General features: G+C 59.2%; 3 protein-coding genes and 1 long non-coding RNA gene across 8 annotated transcripts in view; 1 reads left to right on the top strand and 3 right to left on the bottom strand.

Moving 5' to 3' along the window:
- Positions 1-17: 17 nt before the first annotated feature.
- On the bottom strand, positions 18-4,457 carry TBX6 (T-box transcription factor 6). The gene is made up of 8 exons (XM_028110097.2): positions 4,135-4,457; positions 3,817-4,051; positions 2,592-2,859; positions 2,360-2,506; positions 2,206-2,276; positions 1,052-1,125; positions 784-967; positions 18-699 (listed from the first exon to the last, which is right to left on the bottom strand). The coding sequence occupies exons 1-8, from the start codon at positions 4,250-4,252 to the stop codon at positions 486-488; spliced, it is 1,311 nt and encodes a 436-aa protein (XP_027965898.1). The 5' UTR covers positions 4,253-4,457; the 3' UTR covers positions 18-485.
- A 937-nt stretch (positions 4,458-5,394) lies between these two features.
- Positions 5,395-8,716, bottom strand: YPEL3 (yippee like 3). Of its 3 annotated transcripts, none has more exons than XM_088029072.1 (5): positions 8,635-8,716; positions 7,738-7,920; positions 7,591-7,634; positions 7,269-7,377; positions 5,395-5,879 (listed from the first exon to the last, which is right to left on the bottom strand). In XM_088029072.1, the coding sequence occupies exons 2-5, from the start codon at positions 7,852-7,854 to the stop codon at positions 5,790-5,792; spliced, it is 360 nt and encodes a 119-aa protein (XP_087885198.1). In that variant the 5' UTR covers positions 7,855-7,920; positions 8,635-8,716; the 3' UTR covers positions 5,395-5,789. The 3 variants fall into 3 exon arrangements, with proteins under 3 accessions (XP_087885198.1, XP_087885199.1, XP_027965912.1); XM_088029073.1 differs by lacking the exon at positions 8,635-8,716 and adding an exon at positions 6,714-6,784 and having other exon boundaries at positions 7,738-8,559; XM_028110111.2 differs by lacking the exon at positions 8,635-8,716 and having other exon boundaries at positions 7,738-8,548.
- Positions 8,717-9,967: 1,251 nt separating this feature from the next.
- On the bottom strand, positions 9,968-15,747 carry GDPD3 (glycerophosphodiester phosphodiesterase domain containing 3). 2 transcript variants are annotated; one of them, XM_028109917.2, is made up of 10 exons: positions 15,338-15,699; positions 15,054-15,096; positions 14,666-14,801; positions 14,529-14,574; positions 14,258-14,376; positions 14,079-14,168; positions 13,549-13,682; positions 11,964-12,023; positions 11,804-11,855; positions 9,968-10,169 (listed from the first exon to the last, which is right to left on the bottom strand). In XM_028109917.2, exons 1-10 carry the CDS (start codon positions 15,474-15,476, stop codon positions 10,032-10,034), a joined length of 957 nt encoding a protein of 318 aa, XP_027965718.1. In that variant the 5' UTR covers positions 15,477-15,699; the 3' UTR covers positions 9,968-10,031. The 2 variants fall into 2 exon arrangements, with proteins under 2 accessions (XP_027965718.1, XP_087885197.1); XM_088029071.1 differs by having other exon boundaries at positions 13,549-14,168; positions 15,338-15,747.
- The window catches only part of LOC148162858 (uncharacterized), a 52,794-nt gene continuing 48,153 nt past the window's right edge, over positions 11,184-15,824 (top strand). For both annotated transcript variants that reach the window (XR_015769549.1, XR_015769548.1), the window contains exons 1-2: positions 11,184-11,401; positions 14,708-14,815. This is a non-coding gene — a long non-coding RNA (uncharacterized LOC148162858). The remainder of the gene's footprint in view (positions 11,402-14,707; positions 14,816-15,824) is intronic.

Raw genomic sequence — 15,824 nt, 5'->3', positions numbered from 1 at the left:
ATCGGGGCCCAGGTCTCCCCACAAAACCTTCACTGGCCCGGCCCTGCCCAGGGCTAAGCAGCATTAGCCGACGTTTCTAAAGCACTGAGATCTTTTTAAGTTTTATTAACAAAAATACTCTGGTCCTGAGAACAGACTGGTGTGGCCTGCACTGGGGCAAGGGGGTAGAACTTGCGGAGCCCGAGGGTGAGGCCCAGGAGGTGGGAGTGCTGGGCAGTGGCCCCATTTGGCCAGGCAGAGCCTCCCTGCATTCACACGGAGGTGAGAGCCTGGAAGGGGAAACTGGCCCCAGCAGGACTCCCAGCAGCTTAGCCAGGGCTTTGAAGCCGGGGTGGGTGGGAGTGAAATCAAAGTGTGAAGTGGGGTGGTGGGGGAGGCCCCAGGCAGCCATTTGGTGTGGGGGATGGGGCCAGCAGGCCTGGGGGAAGGGCAGCGGAGGCCTGTGATGGAAGACAGGGAGGGAGGCAGAGGGGCCCAGTGAGAGCTCAGTACATTGGTTTGGAGCCCACATCCAGGTAAGCCCCAGGGCCGGGGTAGGCAAGGGGGAAGGGGCCCCCCTGGAGGAAGTGCGAGGCGAAGGGTGCCGGGGGTGCAGCCCCTGGGTATCCTGAGCCCCCCGGACCAGGCTGCAGCTCCAGGAACGCAGCCGAGTAGGGGGCCGGACGCCCTGAGTCTGGAGCCTCAGGGAAGCTGGGGTTCCTGAAGGAGAGAGAGGTGTCAGAACAGGGGAGAGGGACCCCCCCAACCTTGAACAGCCCAGCTCTGCGCCTTTGTCCCACTCGCCTGGTTGGAAGGTGACTGGGGGCGCCATGAAAAGCCGCCGGGTGCAGAAGGTAGGCTTGGGCGCTGGAGCCACCACACGGAGGAGCTGGGGCTGGGGCAGCTTCGCGGGGGGCCTGGGCCTGCTCTGCATCCGGCTCGCGGACATCCCCACCCAGCGTGGAATCGCAGGGACCGCCTGGTGCATCTGGGGAGACGGAGGGGACAGGCTGGGCTAAGGAGGACTGGCAACCTGAGCACTGGCCCCCGTCACTACTGAGACTACGCTCACCTCCACTCCCATAGGCCTCTGCGGCTACCGGCTCTGGGCCCCGCAGTTTCCTCTTCACACGGGCATCTCGCTCCCTGGAGAACAGTGACAATGATGATGATGGTGACGGTGATGATGATGGTGATGATGATGGTAATAACAGCACTTGCCAGGTGCCAGGCATTTCACCCTCCCAGGGACCCTGTCGGGTAGGTGCCATTATTATACCCATTTTACAGATGAAGGAACTGAAGGCCAGAGAATTAAGTGACTAGAAAGCGGCGGAGCTGGGCTCAATTTCTCCCTTAAAACTTTCCAATGCTTTCCTATTGCATGTATTGCATTTGGGAAACTGCTTCCCAAGCTAGAAGGCCAGGGCATGGTCTGAACCCAGCTCATCCCGCCTGGCTTGCCAAGCCATCATTAGCTATCTTGCCGCCGGACTCGGGAATCCTCTTCTGTCTGCCCCTGCTCCCCTGTTTAGCTCATCCTTGTCTCAGTTCCCGTTCTTGTCTCACTTCCTCAAGGAAGTCCTCCCGACCTCCCACAGCACGACACAACCTCCCTCATGACATCTGTCCACAGTTTACATTTGTTCGGGTGACCCTTTGATTAATGGCTGCCTGACTGTACATGCCTTGAGAGAGCCAGAGTCCCCAATAAACCTTTACTGTCCAACGTAACGTGGCTTCCCTTCGCCTCTGACTTGCCGCTTCCACTCCAGGCACACCCCAGGTGCCATCCTCCCTCAGGGCCGTCGCATAGGCTGTTCCCGCTTCTTTGTCCCGCTTTTCCTCAGATACCCACTATACGTCCTTCAGGACTTGTCCAGGCCTCTAATCTAATACATACCTCACTCCGATCCTTCCTGTCTTCCTTCCTTCCTTCATTTCTTTTCTCTTCAAAACTTATCCCTAACATACTATATTTTACGTATTTCTCTCTGTCTACGTGCCTACTCTGTCCCCTCGAGTATCAGTCCCGTTAGGGCAGGGGCTTTGGTTTTGTTCACTGATGGATCTCCAGCACCTAGAACTGTGCCTGGCACACAGCAGGTGCCAAATAGGAAGCAACGAGTGAATAAATGTCTTTACTTACCACTGTGTTCCTGGCACACCGTGGTCAGCTCACAAACATTTGCTGAATGAACGAGGGAATGAATGAACAATGCCTACCTCTTACAGTTTCTGCCATTCTCCCGGAAGCCCTTGGCAAAGGGATTGGCTGCGATCTTCAACTGTGTGATCTGGGGACACACACATCCAGGGGTCAAAGCTCCCATGGCCCCGGGGGCAGGGCCCACTGCCGCCCTCAAGCGGGGTCACTTACCCGCGGGTTCTGGTAGGCTGTCACAGAGATGAATGTGGTCTCAGGGAAGCGGAAGGAGGCGACGCCGCCCCAGTGCTGGCTGCAGAGCTGGGCTGCCCGCACCAGGTGTATGCGGGGCTGGTACTTGTGCATGGAGTGCAAGATCAGCTGGGAGAAAAGGACCGAGCTGACTCCCTGCCTGGGGCCCCACCCCCACCCCTCAGCCTGTCCTCCCTGCCGGCCGGGGCCTCACATGGCCGTGGGGGTCCAGGGTGCTGTTGGTGAGCTTGACACGGTGGAAAGACACAGGCTGCCGCATCCAGTGGGCGCCCGTGGCAGGAGAGTCAGGGTGAATGTAGACGCGGTCAGGCAGGCGGGGCTCCGCCTTGCCGCTGGGCTCCCAGCGCCGGCCCTGCCAACGGTAGCGAGCCCCATCCACTGGAACCACATCCAGAAGAAACAGGTAGCGGGCCTCGGGGTCCAGGCCAGTGACTGATACTCGACAAGCAGGGAACATGCGCCTGGACAGGGGAGGGGATGGGAGAGGCCTGGCACTACCCACTGGCCAGGAGTGGGCACAGCGCCGGCAGGGGCCACGGCCACCGCGGGCTCACCCAGCTTTGTCAGAGAAACATCCAGGGAGGTGGAATTAGAATTCAGAGGGCAGGGTCTTCGAGCTGGAGGCTTGTCTCATCCCATTTTACACACGGGAAACAGGACAGACAGGAGATCTGACCAGGGTCACACAGCAGATTAGGAGCAGAGCCCGGACCCCTGACTCCTTAGCCCCTCCAACTCCACTGCAGAAGCGGTGGCGACACACTTCTGTCCCTAAAATCTTGCCAGGGGTCTGCTGCTCCCTACTCTGGTCTCCTCACCTAATCTCCAGCACCAGAGTCTACACCGCTGGCCAAACCTGCTTCAGGAAAAAAAAATGTCCTGCCTGCATCGAGGCAGAGGACTTAGCATGCTCGGGCCCGAGCTCCCGGCCTAGAAAGACACGGGCCACACACTGACCACATCCCTGCCTCCAGGGTGACCCCAGACCTAGTCATATACTGACCCTGATCCCGGCCAGATTTCCCTGAATGCTGGTCACTGGCTGGCCCTTGACCCTAGTCATAGTCTGAACGCTGGCTCCAGCCACAGGCTGACCCCCGGTCTGGGCCACAAATGAACCTATAACCCAGCCAGACTTTCTGACCCAGACCCAGAATGACATAGGACCCTTGCGATAGGTTGTTCCTTAAATCAGCTACAGATTCCACAGACTGACCCTTGGCCCTTGCCACCGAATGACCCCTAATCCAGCCTTAGAGTAACCCTTGACCCAGGCCACACTTGCACCCTGAACTTAGGCAGAGCTCTAGACCCTCTAGCAACCCCCAAACCTAGCCCCATCACCAGGAACTCTGCCTTTCCCAAAAGACCCCCACCAGGAACACACTGGGCCCTTTGACCCTGGCCCAGCCCCTCACCTCCCAGCTTTGGTGATGATCATCTCTGTTCCCACAGAATTGAACTCTTTCCACAGCTCCCGGTTCTCCAGGCTCAGGCTGACTCCAGGGAGCGAGTGAAGGGCTTCTGGGGCTGGGGGGGCCGGCTCAGTGCCCAGGGCTGGGGGCAGCGGGGGCAAGGGTGGGGGAGCGGCCAGGGTGCAGGGAGCAGCCTCAATCCCGGAGAGGAAGCAATCCAACTTGGGAGTGTCCAGATCTGGAGATGGGGGCAGAATGAGGAGCCAGTAGAGGGCCACAGCCCCCCACGGTCCCTACACAGGAGCTGATCCCCATGCTCACCAGGGTAGCGGTAGCCCTCTGCCAGGGCAGGCGGGAAGCTGGAATCTGTCCCCGGCTGGGGGGGCCCAAGGCGGTAGCCTGTCCCCAGGGAGGAGTACAACTCTCGTGGATGGTACATGGATGGAGTAGTCCTGTCTGGCCTCAGGTCACGCTGCCTAGAGTCAGTCCCCCGGTGCTGAGAGATGCCCCCTTTATAGCTCACAGCTCAGCCCCTTCCAGACCCAGGATCACAGCCCCTCCCCTATTTGGGGCCCTGGAGTTGGGCTGGGGTGGAGACCCCTGGGGCCTGGAAGGGGTCCAAGAGGGGGCCGGATACCTGGGTACCCTCCCCTTCTCTCCCCCCCACCCCAGGCTTCATTAGCTCCGACCCCCTGCCCCCTCATTACATAATTAACTCCTCGGCCTGATTGATCCCCGGGGGCTCGACAGGGACGCAGTTTGGCGCTTCCGGCCAGCTGGTCCCCGTTCCCACGGGGGGAGCCCCGGCTAGGGATAAGCTACTCAGGGGCGGGGCCTGGACCCTGGGATGGAGCCTAGAGTCCTGGGGCAGACCTTGGCGCCCCAGACTTTTCTAGCAGGTACCCCCAACCCCCTTCACTTGGAGGCCAGGGCTTGGAGGGATGAAGCATGACTGGAGGGAAAGAGCAGGGCTGGAGGGACTTGGCCTGAGCTTATTGTTACGCGGGGCACTGGGGACCTTGAGGAGTCCGCAGCCGAGGCCCGAACCCTGGAGTCTTTCCTTCCTGCTTCCCATTCTGCAAAACCTCCACCCTCCGCAGAGTCTCCAAAGTGCAGAAGCACGCACAGTTCAGACAGTCTCTGACGGCCGGCGCCGGAGTTTCCCAGAAGGTCCCGCGCTGGGGAACCCTCGGAACTACATTTCCCAGCAGGCCCAGCGCCGAGACTCGGTGTGAAGGAGACGGACAGATGCCGCTGGGGCCGCTGGAAATTGTAGTCGCGACGAGAGGGGCGGTGAAACCGGCGGCGCAGAGCGCTTGCCTCTAGGCGGCGGCAAAACGCTAGGGCAGAGACGGCGCAGATCAGCCGAGGTCAAGGCCTAGGCGGGCAGAGTGGGGTCGGGAAGCTCCATGGGCAGTGAGATCGGTCCTGGGTCTCAGGGCTGAGCCCCCGGCGCGCAGACTCCTGGCTTTGACCGCAGTGCCTACCCCATGCCATGTGGGGCCCAGAAAAGAACAGGTCTCCAGAGGCAGGAATCTGCATTTGAGTCCCCCTTTCCCGGATTCCACGTGAGCCTGGGGCTGTCTCCACTCCATTGTTTTATTATGTACAAACGCTACAGAACGAGGGGAGCAGACACGCGTGGGGTAAGAGGGGCCCGGTGGGAGGAGTTCACAGGGCAGACGGTGCACCGGGGCCGGGGGAGCAGCACACGGGCCATATCTATAGGGCAGGCGGGGCAGGAAGGGGTTAAAAACGAGATCCAAGCCAGCCAGATCGCAGGGAGGTGTGGGGGTGTCGTCCACCTTCTGATCTCCCCCCAAGGTCACAGTGCATGCAATAAAATATATGTACAGGAGCTGGATCCTTCCTCTGCAGGGGCCCTGAGGGTCCAGAGCCCCCTTCTCGTGGAGGGAAGCCAGTGGCGCCCCCTGGCGGCCAGGCCGGGCTCGAGCCACATGCGGCAGGAGCAGGGGTCAGTCCCAGCCGTTGTCTTTGATCATGTGGTTGAGTTCAATGATGTACTTCCCCTCTTTGTACTTCTGGCTGCTCTCGAAGGCCTGTTCCTGAAAAGAGGGGAGAAGACATCATCCCTGGAGCAAAGGCTTTACCAAAAGGGATCGGGGTTGGGGAGCAGGTATGACTGGCCCCATTTTACATATAACAAAACTGCAGAGAAGCCCGACCACCCGGCCACAAGACACAGAGCTGGTAAATGACAGAGCCAGGTTTCTCACTAATGGGACAGACCAAACTCTCTGAATTACCGGTACTTTTTAAGTACTAATGTTGGCGCCAACAGAGAGGGTATGGAAGTTTCTAAAAGATCCAGGGATTACAGACTTTTAGCTAAAGGCCTGTTTTGATCTATGCAATGTGTTTTGTTTGGCCAGCAGAGAGTTTAGTAAAAATAACTTTAAAGTACCAAAATATAGGTGAGGCCAGGCTCACTCCAGTTTGCCAGAGACTGCCCCTTCCCTCCCCAGAGCTATGTTGCCCCTTTTGCAGACCCACAGTATCTTAGCCCTGCAAGCACTTGAGTTTTTGACCTCTGGATCAGGCCATCTCTTTATATGACAGAGGTCCAGAGAGGTTGAGCCACCCATCTGGGGACACAGAGCAAACGTGTGGCAAGGCCAAGGGTGAACTCAGGTTAGGGCAGCCTGCCTGGGGCATCCACCCCACAAAGGTACCACAGCTCCAAGTGATGCCCGAGGAGCCCTGGCCCTTGCCATTTCCCAAGAGCATCTTCTCTTGCCGCATCTAATCTGATCCCCGTAACAATTTTGGGTGTCAGGTGGTGGCTTTCTCCTCCATTGCCTGATAAGGAAATGAGACTCAGGGTAGTGAAATCAGACCCTGGACAGCAGCTGTAGCAATGAGGGCAGTGAAAAGGAGGCTCATGGACCCAAGCTCCATGTTGCTGTGGGGTCTTGGGCAACTTCTCTGAACCTCTGAATGGCAGTGGAAGCTGGCCGTCAAGGATGTGGAGTTAAAAACAAACAAAACACACAGCCAGGATTCTGGTCCATATGCTGTTCCTTACAGTTGTGTGACCTTGGGAAAGTTACCTAACATCTCTGGGCCTTCTTTTCTTCTGTGAAGTGGAGTTAATAATAGATTCTACCCACAGGATTGTTGTAACGACGGAATGAGATAATGTGTGCCAAGCACACACAACAGTGCATGGCCCATAAGCCCTCAATAAATGGTCATTCTGACGGTGGCCTCATCTCTAAGATGGGGTGAGGAGAGCGATGGGTGGAGAGAAAAGTTCTGGAAGCCCTTGCAGGATGTGACAGAAGACAGCATGGCCAGGGGATGAAAAGACAGTCTGACTTGTGGGAGCTGGGCCTGTGCACTCTGAAAGAGGACCACATGACTCCTTGTGAGGAGGAGGAGGTGATGTGAGGTTGGGTTAACGGGTAGCCTGGGGTCAGAGGTCACAGACTCACATATTTCCAGCCCAAAGTTGTCTTGCAGTTCTCGCAGTGGATGTCAGCGACAGCATGGAGGCCTGTCAGCAGCACCCGCTCCTCGGCTGGCCCGCAGCCCACGTTCACCCTGTGGGGACATGGGGGCAGTCCCAGGGAGGGTCCCGCCATCACAAAGCCCCCCTCTAGCTTGTATCCAACTGTGTCTGTCCTTAGCATCCAAGAGAAGGGCCATCACATCTTCCAACCTGAATCAGGGGACTCTGGGAGTCTCGGCATGATGCCAGGGGTCACAGGTCACAAGAGAGGTCAGGGAAAGAAAGAAGGGGGACCGAATACTCACACAGAGTTGAAGAGGTAGGCACGCCCCTGACTGCCCTGGAAGGACTAAGAGTGGAAGGGAGAAAGGAAGGGAGTCAGGGCTATTGGTGGAGAGTTGCCAGGTAGCCCTTCTAGCCTCTCATTCCAGCCCCAACCGTGACCTGGTTACCTTGGAGATGAGGTCGTCGTGGTTGGCCAGGTGAGCGCGGCAGTGGGCACAGCTATACCTCCGGTGACAATCATCCAAGTAGGCCTGAAACGTCTTGGGCTTTGAAATCCGCACCATGGCGGGGGCCGGGGGCAGTGGCCCCACGCGGGGAGCAGCCCACGGGGAGCAGAGGGAGCCCAGTGCCTGCCGGGGAGGGAGTGAGTGGGCTGTCAGGCCCCGGGGCCACATACATGCAGGCACACCCAGGGCCATGGGGACTCTGTCACACTTGGCTGCTGTCTCTTCTCCCCAGAGCCAGCAGCTTCTCTCCAGGGGCCAGAGCCGGCTCAGTTTCGACTCACTGAGGAGGCCTCAAGTTGCATCATGGGGAAACTGAGGCTTGGAGGAGCCTGAGGTGAGTCACCCATCCACTTCCGGCCTCACCCCTGCTGACCTGGCTACTGAAGCTGGAGGAAGGGGTTTTAGAGTGGATGAGCTGTCAGTTCTGGTTTAGGGGGAAGTATGGAGGGATTAGGAACTGGATGGTCCTTAGGTCCTTAGGACCTCACCTGAACTGCCAAGGGCGGGGGTGGGGTGGGGTGGGTGGGGAGTGGGGGGAACGCGGCTCCACTTGAGGTACAGGGAGTTCACCTGGGGAGAGGGTTCCTCACCTGGAGAAGGCAGAGGCCCTCACTGAAGGTGGAGGGTCACCTAGGAGGGGACGGGCTCTTACCTGGGGGGGGCGCCGAGGCCTTGTCTGTGCCGAGGGGCTCTTACCTGCATCGCGGAGCCTTACCTGAGACCCCGGGGCTCACCTGGGGCGCAGGGGTGGGGGGCGGGCGCCGGGGGAAGGGGGCAGTCCTCGCTGGCGGGGCGGGGGCCCGGGGCGACGCGCAGCCCTGACGATGCGGGCCTCACCTCGCCTGGGCGCGCGGGGGCCCGGTCCGCCGGGGTGGCCTGGCCTGGGAGTGGGGGGCGCTCCTGGTGGGCGCCGTCCCCCCCGGCCCAGGTTCGCAGCCGCCGCGACTTGTTTACACCGAGACCAGCTGCTGCCGCCGCTGCGGCGGGAGGGGGAGGGGGCCGGCCTCCGGTCCCGGCGGTCGCCGTGGCCAATCGGCGCGCCGCATGCAAATGAGGGGGCGCGTCACACAGCGGCCAGCGCAGGCCCGGGCTGCCCTTCCCCCTGCTCCCCGCTCCGGCCGGCCCGGAAATGCGGCTGCGGCCGCAACCCAGCCCGCCGGCCCCGCGGGCCCGGGGCGCGTCGCGTGTCTGGCCTCCCGCCGTCCCCGAAGGGGCCCGGCTCTTTGGTGCCAGACCTGGCGCGGGGTTAGGAGGGGGATGGTGTCTGGACGCACGTCCCCGGGGAAATAAGAGTCATGATTATCGCGTTCAGCCACCGCCCGTGCCCCACTCTTAATCCCCGCAGCAATCCTATGAGGCGGCTTTTGCTATTGTTCCCGTTTAACGGGGGAGCAGAGGTCAAAGAGGTCCAGCAGCTCTCCCGAGGTTATCCAGCTGGGAAGAGGCAAAGTCGGGATTCACTTTGGTCGGATTCCACGGTCTTTGCCCTAGCAAAAGGCACCAGGGAAAGGCTCTTGGCACAGAAGAGCTAACGGTGCCCATCCGCTTTAAGCCTCTGGGAGCCAAAGCCTCGGAACAAAGCCAGTTCCTACTGTTGAGCATCACCTCTTCCAGGCAGCCTCCTTTGATGCCCTTGCCTCTGCAGGCACGGTTAGTTTACACAGGCTTCTACCCTACTAGGCTTGTCTTACTGCCTGCGGTGGCCACAGGATGCAGCCTGGCCTAGAGTAGTCAGCAAATGTTGGTGAAATGAGATTTGGTCAGTGAATAAGGTACTAGGTCTGGAGAGGGCTGAGGAGTTTGGGGGAGCTTCTGGCTTAGATCTGGGGCAGCAGATGAGCACCGAGGACTCAGCCTCTGCAGCCCATGGGGCCAGATGAAGTCCCTTGCTGTGTGCCTGGCGCTCTTCATGGCCTCAGGAGAATAGAACCCGTGGCTCCGAAGGGGCAGGAGGCCTTGCTCCTTCCTGCAAGGGACGTTCCTGAGGAGAGTGGAGGCCAGGATGGCACGGGGTGTGGCACTACTCTGGGTCTGGAATGCGGTGGAACCAGTGGGTCAGGCTGCTTAGGGCCCCAAACTCTGGCCCCAGGCTGGCTTCTTCTGCCCTCAGTTGCCATCTTTGCAGTAGGCTAGGATCTCCTCCCACCCGTGTCCCCCAAACACCAAGATGTGACTCAAAAGAAGATATTTATTGGGGAAGAGACATAGAGGAGAGGGTGAGGGCCTCTGGGCTTTTAGGAGACCTGGGCAGCTCCTCCGCGGGTGTCCAGGTAGCGCCTCAGTGCTGTAGGGTAATCGGTTATGACGCCGGTGGCCCCCAGGCCGTAGGCTGCTTCAAAATCCGACTCTTCGTTGAGGCACCAAAAGATCACCTGAGTGGGGACGGAGGGGCTCACAGTTTCACACAATTTACCTAGAACTTCCCCTTGCATCTAGATGGTGGGAGCTCTCCTCCCCTGTGGAGACCTCCCAGCAGTGGGATGCTGGGGCGGATTGTTGGATCGTCAGGAATTTTGTAAGACTGGTTATTAAACACAACCATCATGAAATACTAAATTATATAAACTTGTAATTCAGTAAACGATCTTAAAAACGAAGGTAATAAATACTCAAAACTCTTCTGTTCCTAATTATTTTACTACATGTTACTATTACCCCTGCTCGGGAGGTTAGTCACATCTGTTGAATGTGGTAGGTGGAAATACTACCCAAACTCTGTGCTCAATGACTTCGTGTTGGCTGCCTGAAATCAGACAAGGTGAGAGTACATACACCAGGGAAATCATCTATTGCTCGAACACAAGCTCCTTTTCCTCTTCTCTGCAAAGCTGGCTGAGGAACATCCCCCAGCCTGCCCGAGTCTGCTGCTTCTCCGTGTCTTCCCTTTGCTGGAGCTTCTCTTGTGGGCATGGTGGTAGGGAGGGATGGTACTGGTACCCTGGGCAAGTCGCCGGGCCTCTCGGTTTCTTAACGTGGCAAATGGGAATGATGGTCCAAAGCTGAGTTGTGGTGAAGACCCTCGGAGTCGGGGGGCTAATCTGAAGGAGGTGTGTCATCCGCACGCCTCACTCACCCCCACGTCCAGGCCGTGGAGTCCCAGCCTGCCCGCTAACTCCTCCACCCATAACCCTGCTTGCCCTCTATGCCCGACACCTGGCAGTGACAGCACATGGTGGCCAGAGTGACCCTTAATGGGGTCACCCAACTGGATCAGGCCTCTCCCCTGCTTCAGACCCTCGAAAGCTTCCCTTCCTCTAGGCTGAAGTCCGGGCTCCTTGCTGACACTCACAGGCTGCCTGCCTCAGCCTCTGCTGCCTTCTCCAGCCACCACCACCACCACCCGCCCCGCCCCGCCCGGCCACTTCCTCTACACTGCAGCCTGCCGGAACCGCTCAGTGCCTCCACTCAGTGCCTGCCCTGGCCTCTGGCTCCTCCCGGCCCTCCCACATGCTGAGCCTCCTGCCGGAGACGCTCTCCCTTTCCTCTCCTCACTTCTTCCAGAAGGCCTCCTCTGACCCTGCAGATCACGGCGCTGTTTCCTTTCTGTCCACTGGGTGCCCTGTGATTGTCTACCTCACTTCCTGCCTCTGCCCCTGATTTGATGGTAAGCTCCCTGGTACCGCGGTGCCTGCAACGCAGTGTGTTCTCAACACAGGTCTGCGAATTAAATGACTTCGTCAAAGTGAATGTCCAGGGGAGGGGCGAGGGGTAGACTGGGCCCGTTTTTCCCTTCTCTGGTCCTTCCCCAGCCCCATTAACCCTCTCCTCAGGAATCAGGACATGAGTAGGTTCAATACATCATCATCATAACGGCTAGCACTTATCAAGCCGTTAGGAAGTACTAGTCAAATATACCATTACCCCCACTTCACAGATCAAGAGACTGAGACTCCCAGGTGACCTGCCAGGTGACCCGGTTAGTTGGTGGCAGAGCTGTGACCGGGACGCTGTGCTAGGCCCAAAGTGCGAACCACCACCTGCTCAGGAGGTGGCGGTCAAGCCTCACCTGCACTCCTCGCTGTTCCAGGTGTCGGATCAGACTCTTCCTCATGATTAACCTGGTGGCGGGGGGGGGAGGGGGGTTGGCAGAGGCCCTGATGAGAGGGGACGAAGGGCAGTGGGAGGTCTCCATGGGGACACGCCACCCAGCATTCTTGCCCCCTCACCATTTGGAAACCACAGCTGCCAGCTTGTTCAGCCCAGAGCAGGAAAATGGGAAGTAGGTCCTGCAGAGAGGTGGTGGCACGGTCAGTCCCCTGCGTCTCACTCTGTCGCAGGGGTGGGGGGGTGGTGGTAGTGTGGTAGTGTCACCCTGGCTCCTCTAGAAGAATCTCTGCAGTTGCCCAGATGAACAAGTCCCCTGTCATTCCGTGAGAGTCTACTCCCACATCCGTGCATCCATACTCTGAGAGTGTGCCCGTCCTCCCCGCCCCCCCCCCCCCCGGCCGTTTTACAGAAGAGGAAACTCAGTTTGGGAGAGTCGAAGTGACCTGCCCAAGGTGTCACAGCACATCTGTGGTGGGGCCAGGGCCGAGACCAGAACCCAGCTTGATTGTCAAACTGGACGCACAATCTGAAGGTCCCGTGGTTGGGCCCGACCAGCCTCCTGCGGCTGGACAAGGCTCAACGGGTCTGCTGCTTGCCCTGATTGGCCCACTTCAGGGATGACTTTGGAGGCCCTTTATAATGTCCCAGCGCAGGCTCTGGAGTCAGACCCAGGCAAACTTGGGCCCTGCAGTTCTAGCTGTGTGGCCTGGGGCAAATTCCAGAGCCTCTCCGAGCCTCAGATTCTCTATGGGTACTATGGGGGTCACGATTCCTGTAACTTCTGGGTTGCTGCAAGGTAAAGCCCTAATCAACTAAAGGATGTGAAGACACTTTGCAAACTCTGTATAAAAAGTTATGTACAGGGGCGCCTGGGTGGCTCAGAAGGTTAGGCGTCTGCCTTCGGCTCAGGTCATGATCCCGGGGTCTTGGGATCGAGTCCCACATCGGGCTCCCTGCTGGGAGTCTGCTTCTTCTCGCTCTCCCTCTGCCTGCCTCTCCCCCTGCTTGTACTCACTCTCTAATAAAAAAAAAAAAAGTTATGTACACAAAGTTCTGTAGTCTAATGATATCTTTGTAGCAAGGGATTGTGGGGACTGGCTGGGAGCCTCCCTTGGGACAACAGGGCGGGAGAAGAAAGCGCTGGAGCTGCCACAGAGTTCTCAGAAAGCAAAGGGAGGGGCGGGGCTTAAGAGCTGGCGAAGTATCCAGATTCCTGATACTTTTCCCAGCTGTTACTTTGTTAATCCTGGTCTCCCAGCAGGAGAAAGCTTGCTTTGCCTTTTGAGAATCAGAGAATGATACTATAATTGATTAATATTTGTCTCCCAGACTGTGAACTCACGGGGGCCTTACCCCACCCACATCTTATTTACTAGTATAACTGCACCTGGAACAGAGTAGACACTCAATAAATATTTGTTGGATGAATGGATGAATAAATGAATACTTTGTCCTAAAACTCCACCCACATCAACACACATTTGCATAGAGTTTCAAGGGGTTTGTGGCCGCCCCCCATGGTATTCATGAATGCTCGCTGAGAACCAGTGTCTTCAGAGGACCCTGGGGGTTATCCCTGAGGATGGCCAGGGAGCTGGGGACCCTGCATCATGGGGTTTGAGGTGGGGGGGTCTTTATCTGAGGACAGAAGCATGTGGGGGACTGGGGGAGTATGCAGAAGGGAAACAGGGACGCTGTGAGTACCTATTGATGGTGGTGGGCAGGAAGCAGATGAAAAACCTCTCGGGGATGTGGACGAAGGGCAGCAACCCCAGGTAAAAGAGCAGCACCAACCACAATCCTCGGCTTATCGTGAAGGCGAACGGCATCTCGGGGTTCTGGGAGGCAAGGGGAAGTGAGAAGGGGGTCAGTCTGCTTCTGGAAAAGCAGAGAGGAGCCTCAGGTTGCAGGGGGAATAGTGCAGGACATAGAGGAAACGCCACCACCTGCAGGATCAAAGCTGTGATCTTGGCCCAGTGTTTAGGCCTAACTGCACCCCCTCCCCCCCCCGCCCAGTTCCCACCAGCACGCCTTTGCTCACACTGTCCCCGGTTTCCACCAGCACGCCTTTGCTCACACTTTCCCCAGCACCTCTCCTCTCCAAATCCTCCCCTTTGAGACCCTGCTTGGGGCCAGGTCCTCCACAACCCCCCAGACCTGACCAGCCTCGGCCCGTAGAGCCTCCAGCTCCTGGGAGGAGGGGCCGCTGGAACAGGGAAGGCACCCGGACTCACGGCAGCCCTGCACTTCTTCATGATTGAGCTCTTTTCTGAGGCCCAGATGGTGATTTCATTGCGGTCAAAGTGCCTCACCAGGCCCGCTACCTGGAGGAGGAGGAGGGGGAGGAGATGAAGAGGGGGGTCAGGCCTCTCTCCAGCCCCAGGCCCCTGGCTACCCTTGCCCGTAGTCCCACCTTGTTAATGAGCTCTTCGTTTACTGATTTGACCTCCACACTCACGGGCATCCGAGGGAACCTCCGGAACACGTCCTCCAGGCTCACCATGCGCCGGTCTGTCCCGTGTGCAAAGTGGCCTGGGTGGGTTGTTCAAGAGGGATCAGAGGAGTATGGATGGGGTGGGGTGGGAACCCAGCGGGGGGAGGAGAGGAGGGAAACAGAGTCCCAGAGGAGAAGAGAGGGCAGGAGGCTGAGGCCACGACCCCACTCGGTGAGGTCACGCTCTCACCTGGTGAGAAGTAAACCTCCAGCTCCTCTTTGCAGAGGGGCAGCTCCTGGAGAGAAAGGGGGTACGTCACCAGGAGGCACGCGTGGAGGCACGGTGGCTCTCGGTATGGTGGCGGGGGGGGGGAAGGCGAGGCCCACCTCAAAGTCCAGGCTGCTCACGTCCCTGTTCACGCCTGACAGGCGAAACAGGTTCTCGTCGTGTGACACCACCACCACACCATCCCGGGTCAGCCGGCAGTCAAGCTCCAGAAAGTCGGATCGCTGGGCCACGGAGCTATGGGAGTGAAGGTCAGTGCAGGGAGTGGGGGGGCCCAGGGAAAGGGGCAGGCCAGACCCCAGGGCGGTGGGGAGGTTGAAGGGGGCGTGGGGCAGAATTCACGGTAGGATGTGCAGGCTCTGCACTGCACACCTCCAGGGGGCCCCAGGCACTCAAACTAGGAAGGGAGTGGCACCCCCTGGTGTCACACAGTGCATGACTGGGATGACATCAAGCAGGCAGCTTGGGATGGCAGGTGCATGCACTCACTTCTCCATGGCCTCCATGGTGTGCTCCAGCCGCTCCCCGGACCCTGTGCAGGGCAGCTGGGTGGGTCCCAGGGGCCTGGCCTCCCCCTTCGCTCCTCACCCCCTGCCCCGTCTTCCCCCTTCCACATCCTGCCCTGCCACCCTGCTCTCCTCCTCTCTCGGGCTCTGCCCTCTAACAGCCTGCTGCCTGGACCTCTCCTGCTGCCGTCCACCCTGGTACTTTGCACCCCGACTCCACCCTCCGTAGCCGCCATCACCATCCTCCCTTTCGGGTGCCCAGCTCACCTGCCCGGTGGGCTCCCAGGCGCGGCAGGAAGGCTGGTGCCCAGGGCGTGTGCAGCAGGCGAGGCCGGCGCAGGAAGAAGACGGAGAGCATGACATAGCTGCCCAGGGCGGGCAGGGCATAGTACAGCACAGGGCTCATGGCCACACTGCCTCTCCGGGGCTCCCGCTGCGTGAGCCCTGACGTTCCTGAGGGACTGTGCGGCCTCCGCCGACAGCCTGGCTGGTGTAGGCTGGCTCTGCCACTGGTTGCCACCACACCCCTGGGACCTGCTGAGCCTGCTCCTGGCCTGGGGCCAGGCTGCAGGGCTCAGCTGGGGATGGGGGAGAGGCAGGAGGAGAGGCTTCCGGCAGCTCTGGCTCTCCCACCCCTACACCCTTCCCAGACCCCAGCACCCCTGCTCCCCTTGGCCACACTGCGGGAAACAAGCCTCCCACCACCCCCGGGTCGGCTACAACCTTTCCCTCCTCCCATGGGTGCTTGTGGCTG

Source organism: Eumetopias jubatus, unplaced genomic scaffold, assembly GCF_037043125.1.
Source record: "Eumetopias jubatus isolate StellerSeaLion01/CBP00866 unplaced genomic scaffold, mEumJub1_p1.0 scaffold_12, whole genome shotgun sequence".
Classification (NCBI taxonomy): Eukaryota; Metazoa; Chordata; class Mammalia; order Carnivora; family Otariidae; genus Eumetopias; species Eumetopias jubatus.
Note: the sequence above shows the minus strand (reverse complement) of the source record. Positions and strands in the feature narration are given on the sequence as shown.

Excerpts from the sequence above, each read along its gene's own strand:
- TBX6 (XM_028110097.2), bottom strand. The coding sequence starts at position 4,252 with ATGTACCATCCACGAGAGTTGTACTCCTCCCTGGGGACAGGCTACCGC. Across the intron at positions 2,860-3,816 it reads ATCATCACCAAAGCTGGGAG|GCGCATGTTCCCTGCTTGTC; the intron begins GTGAGGGGCTGG and ends TCCCCTGTCCAG. Across the intron at positions 2,277-2,359 it reads CAGCCTACCAGAACCCGCGG|ATCACACAGTTGAAGATCGC; the intron begins GTAAGTGACCCC and ends GTGTGTCCCCAG.
- YPEL3 (XM_088029073.1), bottom strand. The coding sequence starts at position 7,989 with ATGGCCCTGGGTGTGCCTGCATGTATGTGGCCCCGGGGCCTGACAGCC. Across the intron at positions 7,378-7,590 it reads GCCTACCTCTTCAACTCTGT|GGTGAACGTGGGCTGCGGGC; the intron begins GTGAGTATTCGG and ends ATGTCCCCACAG. Across the intron at positions 5,880-6,713 it reads CATGGAGCTTGGGTCCATGA|GAACAGGCCTTCGAGAGCAG; the intron begins GCCTCCTTTTCA and ends CCCTCTTTTCAG.
- GDPD3 (XM_088029071.1), bottom strand. The coding sequence starts at position 15,476 with ATGAGCCCTGTGCTGTACTATGCCCTGCCCGCCCTGGGCAGCTATGTC. Across the intron at positions 14,169-14,257 it reads ACGAAGAGCTCATTAACAAG|GTAGCGGGCCTGGTGAGGCA; the intron begins GTGGGACTACGG and ends CTCCTCCTCCAG. Across the intron at positions 11,856-11,963 it reads GCAGCTGTGGTTTCCAAATG|GTTAATCATGAGGAAGAGTC; the intron begins GTGAGGGGGCAA and ends CCCCGCCACCAG.